This window comes from Poromitra crassiceps (assembly GCF_964638095.1).
Source record: "Poromitra crassiceps genome assembly, chromosome: 10".
In the NCBI taxonomy this organism is placed as follows: domain Eukaryota; kingdom Metazoa; phylum Chordata; class Actinopteri; order Beryciformes; family Melamphaidae; genus Poromitra; species Poromitra crassiceps.
The window spans coordinates 16299367-16312063 of NC_139631.1; the positions used below are offsets into that span (position 1 = coordinate 16299367).

At 47.1% G+C, this 12697-nt stretch overlaps 1 protein-coding gene across 1 annotated transcript in view; it reads right to left on the bottom strand.

The window, feature by feature from the left end:
- slc35d2 (solute carrier family 35 member D2) overlaps nt 1-1268 on the bottom strand; it is an 8582-nt gene extending 7314 nt beyond the window's left edge. Inside the window, exons 1-2 of the mRNA XM_083644972.1 lie at nt 1039-1268; nt 807-840 (exon numbers count right to left, since the gene is read on the bottom strand). Of these exons, the coding sequence (XP_083501098.1) occupies nt 807-840; nt 1039-1163 (159 nt within the window). The 5' untranslated portion in view covers nt 1164-1268. The remainder of the gene's footprint in view (nt 1-806; nt 841-1038) is intronic.
- Between the last annotated feature and the right edge of the window lie 11429 nt (nt 1269-12697).

A 12697-nucleotide genomic window follows, 5' to 3' on the forward strand; every position in this document is an offset into this window, starting at 1 on the left:
CAATCATGACCCACACTGCCGCCACACACACTGCCACCCACTTTGCCAATTTGAATTAAGAAGATAATTAGTTGTGTCTTGATACATACAATATGATACACTTGTTTGAATATGCAGTAAACCGTTTCATTTGCAGATAGGCCAGTGCATGCAATATCTAATCATCAATTTATATTAGTAATTTATCTCTGGGGGAATTTCCACCAACACAAGGCTTCATACAAGACAAAGAAGTGTTATGAAGTCTGACTCAAGACAAGACCCACCCTACTCTGCCTCTGATTTGTGGTTGAGTTTGTTCTGAGGGTAAGCCAATCAGAGGTAGAGTAGAAGTGACATGTCACATTTCTTTCCTCCACAGTTTAAACCTGTGTCAATGGTAAGAATGTGTCAATTTGAGAATAAAATAACATACAATTAAAGAAAAAAGTATTTTATGTATTTAAAATACACAAAATACAAGGTCTGAAAGTATCTTCATACAAATTACATCTTATTTTTCTCGTTCCAGCCAAATACAAATTACAAAATACACAAATGTATTTGAAATACGTATTTTAAATGCATGTATTTAAAATACTGCCCATCTCTCTGTGTGTGTGTGTGTGTGTGTGTGTGTGTGTGTGTGTGTGTGTGTGTGTGTGTGTGTGTGTGTGTGTGTGTGTGTGTGTGTGTGTAGAGAGAGGGAGAGAGAGAGAGAGAGAGAGAGAGAGAGAGAGAGAGAGAGAGAGAGAGAGAGAGAGAGAGACGTCTGAAAGTGAAAACAGAAAAGGAAAGTGAAAGTAAAATAGTCTACATGTACATACCTGGCCAATCCCAAGGAACATGTAGGAAGGGAACCTATAGAAAGCCAATAATTTATACATGTATTAAACTGTCAAAACTCGATGACAAACTGTGGAAGACAAACTATACAACAGCACACAACTTGAAAGTGTTTTGTCCACTGTCTGGACTGGATGATGAACAGCACTGAAAACCCCGTAGTGACTGTGGTATAGATGACATATAGCCCTACAGTAGGTAGGCGTCGCCTACCTGAAGCTGGTCAGCACAGTTTTATTCACCACCGTGATGAGAAACGAGCTGAGGGCGTAAAACACTGCGGATGAAAACCTGAGCATTCCGGGGTGATCCGCTTCTTGAAAGGCTTTGGCAGACATACTCAACCAATCTCGATCTATTCTGTCTATTCTTTTCCTCCCCTTAAGTCCTGTCTGACTGTCCGCCTGGTTTTATGTGCTGCTCCCGCTTGTTGCTGCTGCTTCCTTCCCTGTTCTGTTACTACTGCCTGGCCTGCTGTCATTTGTTGCTACAGGAAAAGGGAGACGGCATGTGGGCGGTGCTCAAGCAGCCTTATCAGAGCCGAGCTGAAGTTTGTCATTTGAATCAAAACATCTTTGTTCTTGTCAACCCATTATACAATTTCTAAAGTAAAGAAAATACATTTCAAATACGTGTTAGGTGCAAATAGATATTCTTAAAAATATAGACTAGCAAAAAAAAAATTGTTTGGGATCTGTTTGCAGATAGGCTACTAAATAGGCTATGTGCTCAACAGCACAATTCAAGCGTCAATTATAATTCGAATGATTTAAATGTACAAACGACACAAACACCTACCTATCTCTAAACATTATTCTGAACCGAAATGTAGGCTACTTGTTATACCACCTATAGCCTACCTTTATGAAGGGGGTGCTGTTTCCTTTCTGAAAGTGAGTGCACACAGTGTCAAGCTAAGATAGGCTATATTCCATAAGTAATCACAGGCAAAAATATTGATGGTGATATTCATTAGACAGACAGAGATACAGATACAGATACACACACACACACACACACACACACACACACACACACACACACACACACACACACACACACACACACACACACAGAAAGAGACGCGAGAGAGAGAGAGAGAGAGAGAGAGAGAGAGAGAGAGAGAATCTTGTCTTATGTGTCTCAGTTTATTATTGTGGGCTGTGTTCCACTTTGCAAAAACCTTGGAGGAAATCTCAACCACATGTCGTGAAGAAGCCTGGTCAAGCCTGGCTTCCTCCTCCTCCGGGAGTAGACACAAAAGAGATAGATGTGAAAAATAGACAAATAAAAAAATATTTTGTTTTTAAAGTCCACCTTGAACATCTCAAAAACAGAAACTCCATGTCCAAAGTACATAAAACAAGATGCACTTGAGTAAATGTCACCATAAGCCAGTTAATGAGGTCAGTAGGCTAATTAACCTGATAAATAAATTGTTGTTTTTGGGGGGGGGGGGGTGTGTTGGGGAACATACCACATTATCTGATAGCCTATTTATTGATTGATTGATTGATTGATTGATTGAATGATTGATTGATTGATTGATTGATTGATTGATTGATATATGAAAGCAAGCAGGATCATATAAAATTTTTGAGGAAAAATCTGTAAGGAGGAAGTAGGCTACACAAAATGTGTAGGTGCTGTAGAATTGTTTTTGTATTTTACAATTACACATTGTAAATTGTTACATTCAGACTCAAGTAAATGGAAGTGAGTTGCCATTTGGAAATTCAGTTTTAGCATTGAGAAGAAAGAAGAGACATGTGGCTTTGAAAGACTTCGCAATATTGTCCACCCCCCCCCCCCCCCCCCCCTCCCCCCGGGCATCTAACAAGGAAGGAAGCACATAAAGCTGCGATTGTCTGCAGAGCACTTGAGGCCCACTGTGACCTTTGCTAAGGGCAAGATGAGTGGAGACAACACTCGATATGACATCAACACCCACGTGAAAAGACAGAAGGACATAGCCTGATATCAGAATGAACTGTCAACTCGTTAACTCCATTCAGTAGCAGTCAACTATAGTGGAGTGGGTATACTGTATTCATAGGTCTGCACCCAGGCAAGGAAGCACGCAGACAGGCTGGCTGAATGAGCAGCTGTGTTTTGTGTTGGATACACTTTAATTCTTTTGAGATGATTTGTTTACTGTGGCTTAGTGGATTTGGCTTTCCATCGCTTTTCGATCGCTCGATGACATCACTGATGACATCATCAGAGATATTACTGATGACATCATCAGTGATATCACTGATGACATCATGTGTCAAACAAACAGACAGAGCCCTAGCTCCCTTTTAAAAATATAGATAGATTTCATGACTTTGTATTTCTCATCTTCATGGTCATAATAAAATCCCTTTCTTGGCCTGGCTGGACCCCTGACTGTATATTACTTTTCCACCAGTTGTTCCACTAGAGGCCGCTATTGCATAAGACCTGTGAAGGCATCGCTGTGCCAAAGAAAATATCCTGAGCTGGTACATGAGCAGGTAGGCACAAGCACCATTTTCTCCCTCTGTGCTTTTTCTTTCAGTAGTTTGTTTCCAAGAGCAACTTGTCCCTCTTTGATGAACATTTCCTATGTATGACATCTGTCATTTCAGCTTGTTGTACTTTGTACTGGTAGCCAAAGCCAAACGTTTCAGACACTTTAAACTGATGAATCAGTGCTTGGAGGCACCAAAACATGAGAGGATGGATTATGCTCTTGGCTGGAGTGCAACAGTGAACAGCTGTGACATGTTTTTGTGTGTTACAGTTACTTTCACTGTGTCCCTGTCTGACACCGTGTGTTTGTTTTCTCTCTCTATTTTTCTTACCCTGTTGCTTAAGTAAGTGAGCCTGATTGTCTTTTTAACATGCTGGTGTAACAATCTGGATTTGACCCCTAGTCTCCCATTCAGGAAATACAACATCTACCAGTCTGACAGAAGAGAAGACCTCCCTGATAAAGACTTAGCAGAGTAACGGCTTCTGATACACTCAACACCCTTTGACCAGCCCCCCCATGAAGAAACCTGTTCTGCTTTGGGTCGGGTGTCACTGAACAGACCAGGTTCAAACCTATAGCTCTCTGACATAGAGCTAGATTTGTAAACATATACTGTACATGTACTACTATGGAGCTTGTATTTCTCCTGGCTAAAGAGATCTTTTGACTCAAAAAGGCTCCTATAGCGTGCTGGCATTTGCTGGAGGTGGTTTCTGTTGGGTTGATGGGCTAAATGAGTCACTCTATATGTCTCATAATGACCCGGAGCCTTGGGTCAAAACCTGACTGTGTTGTTGGTGATCTTATTATGAATGATTCCACAGGTGGTTGGGTGGTTTACTGCACACCTGAAGTTTATTTTGTCTTGTCATCGGCTCATGTTTCAGTTGCTAATGTGATTTTCACATTGCCACTGTTGGACAGGATCGATTATGTTTGTGTTGATACCAGGAATTACACAAGGCATTTGTATATGAAAGCAATTGACTAATGAGTGAAACTTGGAAGGCTATTGAAACTGCTGAAAGTACTGTACTTGTGTTGTGTCTTGTCTACTGATTCTGTCTCAGTCGTGCAGGTTCTGTTAAATGTTTATTTTCATTGAGACTTACAGTATGTTTTTTTTCCCCTTCCTTTTTTTTCTTTGCTTTTTTGAGATGTAAGCTGCCTCTCTTGTCTCTTGTCTTGGCTTTGAAATGTTTCTGTGACACTTGTAAAATACGTGCGTATCTCTGATTTAGACTGCTTGGGAGTTTCGGCGGCGGGGAAGTCTATCGGAGGATAAGGGACTGTGGAGGGGAGATGATGACATCATATACCCGGAAACGGTAACGAAAGGGGCTAGCGTGCGCCTAGCGCCAGCCAAAAAGGCATACCATTATGTAAAAGTTTTCATTAACTATTTTGTCTCCCCTCTGTCAGTCTATGTGGCTTTCGGAGGCTCCCTGGCACAGCTGTTCCCAATGCCTAATCAATCTGCAGTTCCCTGGCAGAGGCACAGCTGTTTGCCATACCTGATCAGCCTGCAAGTTCTGTACTCCGGTCTTCAGTGGTGTCATAAGACTGATGATGTCATCACTGATGTCCATAAAGGGGCACACACACACACACACACACACACACAAGCAAGGAGGCATTGTGACATCACTGATATCATCGGTGATGTCATAAGACTGATGATGTCATTAGTGATGTCATAAGGGGGCACACACACCCACGCGCATGTAAAATAACATTTTGTGAGCAACACGCACACAACCCACTGATGATGTCATCAGTGATGTCATAAGGGGGCACACCCACACAAGCAAGGAGGCATTGTGACATCACTGATGATATCATCAGCGACGTGATGTCATTAGTGATGTCATAAGAGGGCACACACACACACACACACACACACACACACACACACACACACAAACACCACACGCATGTAAACTTAAAGTGTAACTTACCCCCAAAACACTTTTTTTCAGCTTTTAACCAATATATATGACTTTGGGGGTGGTGTGTGAAGAATTCTGGTCAAAATTTCCACATTTGAGACCAAACTGTTACCATTGTACCATTTGTAAAATTTTCAGCAGCATAAGTTCTATGGGTTGAACACTGTTTTTTTTGTGCCCTCAAATGAATGGGATATTTGGTACATCGTGACGTCACGGTGGGTTTAGCACGCGCCCCACTCATGTGAAAAATTGTTTTTCCCCCCATTGATTATTACTGTAGTTCACGCGGCGCAAGCCCTTTAAGAGCAATGCATCCATGGGTAATGCCTACTGTGGCTAATGTTAGCCGCTAGTTAGTTATGTTACATGGCAGTAAAACGCCACTAAATGACCAAATTGATAGAACTTTTAACCATTTCGAGTAACACTGTTTCCATACGGATCACCAGCGTTAGTTTGTTGTTTATAATTTCGAATCCCACATAGGTTACGCCAAACCCCACATAGGTTACGCCTCGAATCCCACTAAAACCCACATAGGTTACGCCTCGAATCCCACATAGGTTACGCTAAAACCACCACCGCAAAGTGTGTGGGTTTCAGGACGAAACAGTCTTGAGCCACTAACGTCATGTGGGCGGCCATCTTGCCTGCGGGGTTTTCGGATCGAGTGGAGAGCCATTTTGCAGGAAATCTGGGGGGGTAAGTCCCGCTTTAAGGGCAATAACATTTTGTGAGCAACACACACACACATCCGCATGCGCCAATAGGGCAGGCGAGGCTACGCAGCAGCCGAGGAAACTGCGCAGCGGCTGAGCTGCGTATGCGAGCTGCAGGGCCAGCTCGACGAGGCACAACATGCCTATAGTATGATTAAAGTGAGTAGGCCAGTTTGAACAGGTGTTCTGAGGTGGGATTTGAATGTGGTTATGGTGTCAGACTGTCGGATGTGTGGGGGCAGGGAGTTCCAGAGTCTGGGAGCAGTGCAACTGAAAGCCCTAGCAGTGCACCCACGTGGTGCTGAGGCGGGAGGTGGAGACAGTCAGGAGGCCAGCTGAGGAAGAGCACAGGGAGGGGGGTACACCAGGAGGAGGTCAGAGAGATAGGTGGGGGCTAGGTTGTGTAGGGCTTTATAGGTGAGCAGAAGGTTTTTGTAGTCAATCCTGTAATGAACGGGGAGCCAGTGGAGTTGAATGAGGACAGGGGTGATGTGGTCAGATGATTTAGTGATCTGGGCAGTCGAGTTCTGAATGATTTGGAGTCTGTTGAGCAATTTGGTGGGTAGGCCAGAGAGAACAGCATGGCAGTAATCGATCCGAGATGTAACAAATGCATGGAGGACTTCAGTACTGTGTTGGGACAGGGATGGGCGGAGTCTGGAGATGAATATGTGTGGAAGAAAGCAGACCGGGTGATGTTTTTTATTATGTGGCGCTGGTGTTTTGAGTTTTGGAGAGGGTGTTTTTGGAGCCGATGAGCAGGGCCTCAGTTTTATCCCCTGTGTTTTTGCAACTTCGAAACTTCTTGGGTCTAACAGTGTTTGTAACAGAATGCTCTGACCATGACATACTCAGCGGGCACCGGCACACCTACTAGACATTCTAGAGGATCTCCGCCATACCATCGCCAAGCAAGGCACCCTTGTGGGGCAACATGAACAAGCCCCCAAGCAAGTGGCGGCAGCTCTCCAGGCTCTCGCCACCGATGTTCAGTGGATTGCATCCAATCGCGTATGCTGTGCTCCGGTCCCTGTCTCTTTGCCCTGCATCTCCAGTTGAGTCTCCTCAGCCCTGGACCCCCACCGGCTCAGCTACGTCCAGCCTGCAGACATCCCAGTTCCAATATGTCCAGTATAATCCATACTGCCTTTATGATCGCTGTTGCGGTAACGGAAGTCCACTTTTACAATGTCCAACTTCTCAATTTCTATGCTATCCATGTTGTTGTGCCTGTTGCTATGGAAAACAAGCAGCGTCTGTCCAACTCTTATTGTCTCCAATCAATCACCTTGACCCCTCGGCTGAGTTTTGAATGTTTATTTTGTGCAGTCTGTAGCATCACACAATGTGCTGTATGCATAGTTGAAGCACTGCCGATTATGTAAACAAAGCATAAAAAGTGTCAGCAGAAGCTTTTGCTTTCTCCCCCGCTCTGCATGCCTCAGACCAGCAGACTGACACACACTAACACACACTGACACACCGCTCTGCATGCCTCAGACCAGCAGACTGACACACACGGCTGCCTCATGCTCCAGATTATAGTCAAATACTGTGAATCCAGTCTGAGTTGAACACAAAAACATACATGGCATGGTTGTTCTCATCCACTACCTGCCGGCATTTAGTTCATTTTTACCAGTGCCCCAACCCGCTAATTTAGAGAAGTATATTGCTGGGCCGCAGCAATCTTCTGTTCACGATTCTCCACAGTAGCGGCACAACGTCCAGTTCAACTCCCAGGAAGTAAAGTCCCAGGCGAGAACAACAGAATGCGGTCTTCTCTTCTGTCTCTGCTGGGCTGCAACAGTCTCTTGTTCCCACTGAGCTGAAGCTGCTCCTGTAGCTGTTTCTGAGGCTGCTCCTGTAGCTGTTTCTGGAGATGTTCCTAAAGTTGCAAGAGTCTTCTGGCCTGGCTGGGCTGCAACAGTATCTTGTCCCAGCTGTCCTGCAGCAGTCTCTTGTTCCCACTGAGCTGAAGTTGTTCCTGGAGCTGTTCCTGAAGCTGCGCCTGTAGCTGTTTCTAAGGCTGCTCCTGTAGCTGTCCCTGGGGCCGCTCCTGTAGCTGTCCCTGGGGCTGCTCCTGTAGCTGTCCCTGGGGATGCTCCTGTAGCTGTCCCTGGGGCTGCTCCTGTAGCTGTCCCTGGGGCCGCTCCTGTAGCTGTTTCTGGGGCTGCTCCTGTAGCTCTTTCTGAGGCTGTTCGTGTAGCTGTTTCTGAGGCTGTTCCTGAAGCTGCAACAGTCTTTTGTTCCCGGACTTCCCGCTGGGCTGAAGATGCTCCTGTAGCTGTTTCTGAGGCTTCTCCTGTAGCTGTTTCTGAGGCTTCTCCTGTAGCTGTTTCTGGGGCTGCTCCTGCAGCTGTTTCTGGGGGTGCTCCTGTAGCTCTCCCCGAGGCTGCTCCTGTAGCTGTTTCTGAAGCTGCAACAGTCTTCTGTCCTGGCCGTGCTGCAACAGTCTCTTGTCCCAGTTGGGCTGTAACATCTTGTTCTCGCTGGGCTGAAGCTGCTCCTGTAGCTGTTTCTGAGGCTGCTCCTGTAGCTGTCCCCGAGGCTGCTCCTGTAGCTGTTTCTGCAGCTGTTCCTGAAGCTGCAACAGTCTCTTGTCCCGGCTGTCCTGCAGCAGTCTCTTGTTCCCGCTGTGCTGAAGCTGCTCTTGTAGCTGTTTCTGAACCTGCTCCTGTAGCCGATTCTGGGGATGCTTCTGTAGCTGTTTCTGAGGCTGTTCCTGTACCTGTTTCTGAGGCTGTTCCTGAAGCTGCAACAGTCTTCTGTCCTGGATGGGCTGCAACAGTTGCTTGTTCCCACTCGGTTGAAGCTGCTCCTGTAGCTGGTACTGAGGCTGCTGTAGCTGTTTCTAGGGGTGCTCCAGTAGCTGTTTCTGAAGCTGCTCCTGTAGCTGTTTCTGGGGCTGCTCCTGTAGCCGTCCCTGAGGGTGCTCCTGTAGCTGTTTCTGGAGCTGTTCCTGAAGCTGCAACAGTCTTCTGTCCCAGCTGAGCTGCAACAGTCTCTTGTCCCGGCTGTCCTGCAGCAGTCTCTGCTTCCCACCGGGCTGAAGCTGCTCCTGTAGCTGTTTCTGAACCTGCTCCTGTAGCTGATTCTGGGGCTGCTCCTGCAGCTGATTCTGGGGCTGCTCCTGTAGCTGTTTCTGAGGCTGCTCCTGTAGCTGTTTCTGGGGCTGTTCCTGAAGCTGCAACAGGCTTCTGTCCCCACTGGGCTAGATCTGGTTCTGTAGCTGTTTCTAAAGCTGCAACAGTCCAGGCGAGAACAACAGAATGTGCTTTTCTCTTCTTCTGTCCCTGCTGGGTTGCAACAGTCTCTTGTTCCCACTGGGCTGCAACAGTCTTTTGTTCCCGCTGGACTGAAGCTGCTCTTGTAGCTGTTTCTGAAGCTACTCCTGTATCTGTCCCAGAAGCTGCTTCTGTAGCTGTTTCTGGGGCTGTTCCTGATGCTGCAACAGTCTCTTGTCCCAGCTGTGGTGCAACAGTCTCTTTTTCCCGCTGTGCTGCAAGAGGTTTCTGTCCCCGCTGGGCTGCACCAGGCTTGTGTCCATTCTTGCCTGCAACAGTCACTTGTGCCGAAGGGGCTGCAATGGGCTTCTGTCCCCGCTGGGCTGCAACAGGTTTCTGTCCCTGCTGGACTGCACCAGGCTTCTGTCCCTGCTGGACTGCACCAGGCTTCTGTCCCCGCTGGACTGGACCAGGCTTCTGTGCCCGCTGGGCTGCACCAGGCTTCGGTCCCTGCTGGACTGCACCAGGCTTCTGTCCCTGCTGGACTGCACCAGGCTTCTGTCCCCGAAGGACTGCACCAGGCTTCTGTCCCTGCTGTACTGCACCAGGCTTCTGTCCCAGCTGTGCTGCAACAGTCTCTTGCCCCAGCTGGGCTGCAACAGTCTCTTGTTCCTGCTGGGATAAAGGTGCTCCTGTAGCTGGAGCTGTTTCTGGGGCTGCTTCTGTGGATATCCCTGGGGCTGCAGGTTTCTGTCCCCACTGGGCTGCACCAGGCATGTGTCTCCACTCGCCTGCAACAGTCACTTGTGCCCAAGGAGCTGCAACAGTTTTCTGTCCCCGCTGGGCTTCAACAGGTTTCTGTCCCCGCTGGGCTGCACCAGGCTTGTGTCCCCACTCGCCTAGAACAGTCACTTGTGCCCAAGTGGCTGCAACGGGCTTCTGTCCCCGCTGGGCTGCACCAGGCTTCTGTACCCGCTGGGCTGCACCAGGCTTCTGTCCCTGCTGGACTGCACCAGTCTTCTGTCCCCGCTGGGCTGCACCAGTCTTCTGTCCCCGCTGGACTGCAGCAGGCTTCTGTCCCCGCTGGGCTGCACCAGGCTTCGGTCCCCGCTGGGCTGCACCAGGCTTCTGTCCCAGCTGGGCTGCAACAGTCTCTTGTTCACGCTGGGTTGCAAGAGTCCCTTCTTCCCACTGGGCTCCAACAGTCTCTTCTTCCCACTGACCACCCCTTGAATCCGCCTGTGCAGTAAAATGATCTTTGCTCCCCTGGGGGCTGAAAGCAGGCAGCCTGCTGCTGAGAAAGAGTGGCCCAGTGATGGGGTGCCGTCTCTGGATCTCTTGTATCAGCCTCTGGATGTGTAAGCGCTGCAACTCGATGGTCCCCTCTGCTTCCTCCATCTTTGCTACAGCTCTGTGGTCAGTAAAGCTGCGTTGCTTCGTCTTCTGGATTATTTTCAAATCCATTTTGTAGTTGTAGTTCTGTGCCCTCACCAAATGCAGCTCCTTACGCAGGTCATTCACATCCTTGATCAGAGAGACATTTTGCCTCAGCAACTTGCTTTTCTCATTCTTGTGATCACCGGAAGTGTTGGCCAGCTGCTTTTGAAGAGAGCCAATGTTCTGCTCAAAGTGTTCACGCAGGCGACACACGTCCTTCTGAACTCTCTCATCTGTAGAGACATTTTGCCTCAGCGACTTGTTTTTCTCATTCTTGTGATCACCAGAAGTGTTGGGCAGCTGCTTTTGAAGAGAGCCAATGTTCTGCTCCAAGTGTTCAGGCAGGCGAGACACGTCCTTCTGAACTCTCTCATCTGTGTCTACAGCCACTTCCTCCACCACATCATTCTGTTGTACGTAGAGGGTGTAGAGCTTCTTTATGCTCTCCTTCAGCTTCTTCGGCTGCTGGCTAAAAGCTATACACGTATGGAGGTCTGTCTGGATTTGGCTCACATGGGTGTTCACATCCTTCAGTCTCTGCATCTCCCTATCTGTGGCCTTCAGCTTGAGCTTCAGGTCAGAGACAGTCAGCTCCAGCTGGGTGTAATTCTTGTCGAGTTGTTCCAGCTCCACCTCCATCTCTTGGATCTTCACCTTCTTCTCTTCAATCTCTACTATTCGAGGCTTCTCAATCTGGTTCTTTATCTGAGTGTTCCTGCATCCAAGTGTAAACTTGAACTTTTCCAGTTCCTCATTCTTATTCTTCAAGTCGGAGATTCTCGTAAAATTTTCCTGGATGGTCTTCAGCAGGTCCAAGATCTGCTTGTTCAGGTCTTGAATGTGCTTCTCATGGGATTTGACCAACCTGTGCAGCTCCTGCTGCTCCAGCTGCAGCTTGTTTATGTAGGAGGATCTGTCATCGATGTCCAGTTGCAGATGTTTGACCTCTGTCTTCGTGGTTTCCGTTTCTTTCCTCAGGATCAGGTTGGTTTCTTTCTCCATCTGAAGCTTCCTCTCGTACTTAATTTGGATGTCATGGAACTCCCGGTTCCCATCCTCCATTGTCAGCTTGACCATTTCGTCAAATTTGCACTTCTGTTGCCTCACCTCATCCTGGCACTGGCTGAAGACTTGAGTCTTCTCCTGCAGCTTGGTCTCGTAACACTGAGAGAGCTCCTCCAGGGCAGAGGCATTGCTAGCCTCCACAGAAATGAGCTGAGTCTTGTAGTCTTCCTGCATGCTTTGACGCATAAACTGAAGCTCCTGGTACTTCTCATTCTCCAGCATCAGCTTCTGTGTGTTGGATAATTGTAAAGTCTGCAGTTTGTTGGTATGTTTCTCAGTCAACTTTGCGTACCTCTCATGGTCCGCATTTCTCTCAGTCTTCATAACCTTAACCATAACCATAATGTGTTAGGTCCTTAGGTGTAGCAACAATCACCTCAGGGAATACTAATCCCACCATCTACCAGTCCTATTTATGCCGTTGGCAGGAAAGGAATTATGACATATTTAATGAAGTCACAATGCATATGGAGAGAAAAGATTTATGACATCACTGATGATGTCACTATTTGTAAGTAGAGAGGGATTTTTGACAGCTTCACTACATCACTGATGATGTCACAATACGTGAGTAGAGAGGGATTTATGACATCCCTCATTATGTCACAATGAAAGAAGATACCACCTGACCTTATATACATTAGAGGAGCAGATTGTAGGGACAGTGGATGGATAAATCCAGAAGGAGGCGGTAATGCAACATAAAGGATGCCAACTGCCATAAAACTCCACAGAAGAAGAAGAAGAAGAAACCTTATATACTAATATAACTTATCTTATACATATAATAAATAGGGTGGCATTCCAGCAGTTTAATGACCCGCAAGCTGGCTGAACTCCTGCCCTGTCTGGTCGGGAGACTCTAGTCAGCGCTGATGTCAATATTGCATTCTGGTTGTTGATTGGTTAGGGAAGCCTTGGTTTTTGTGTTTTGGCTAAACATGGATTACATGAAAACAAGCAGGAATTTGC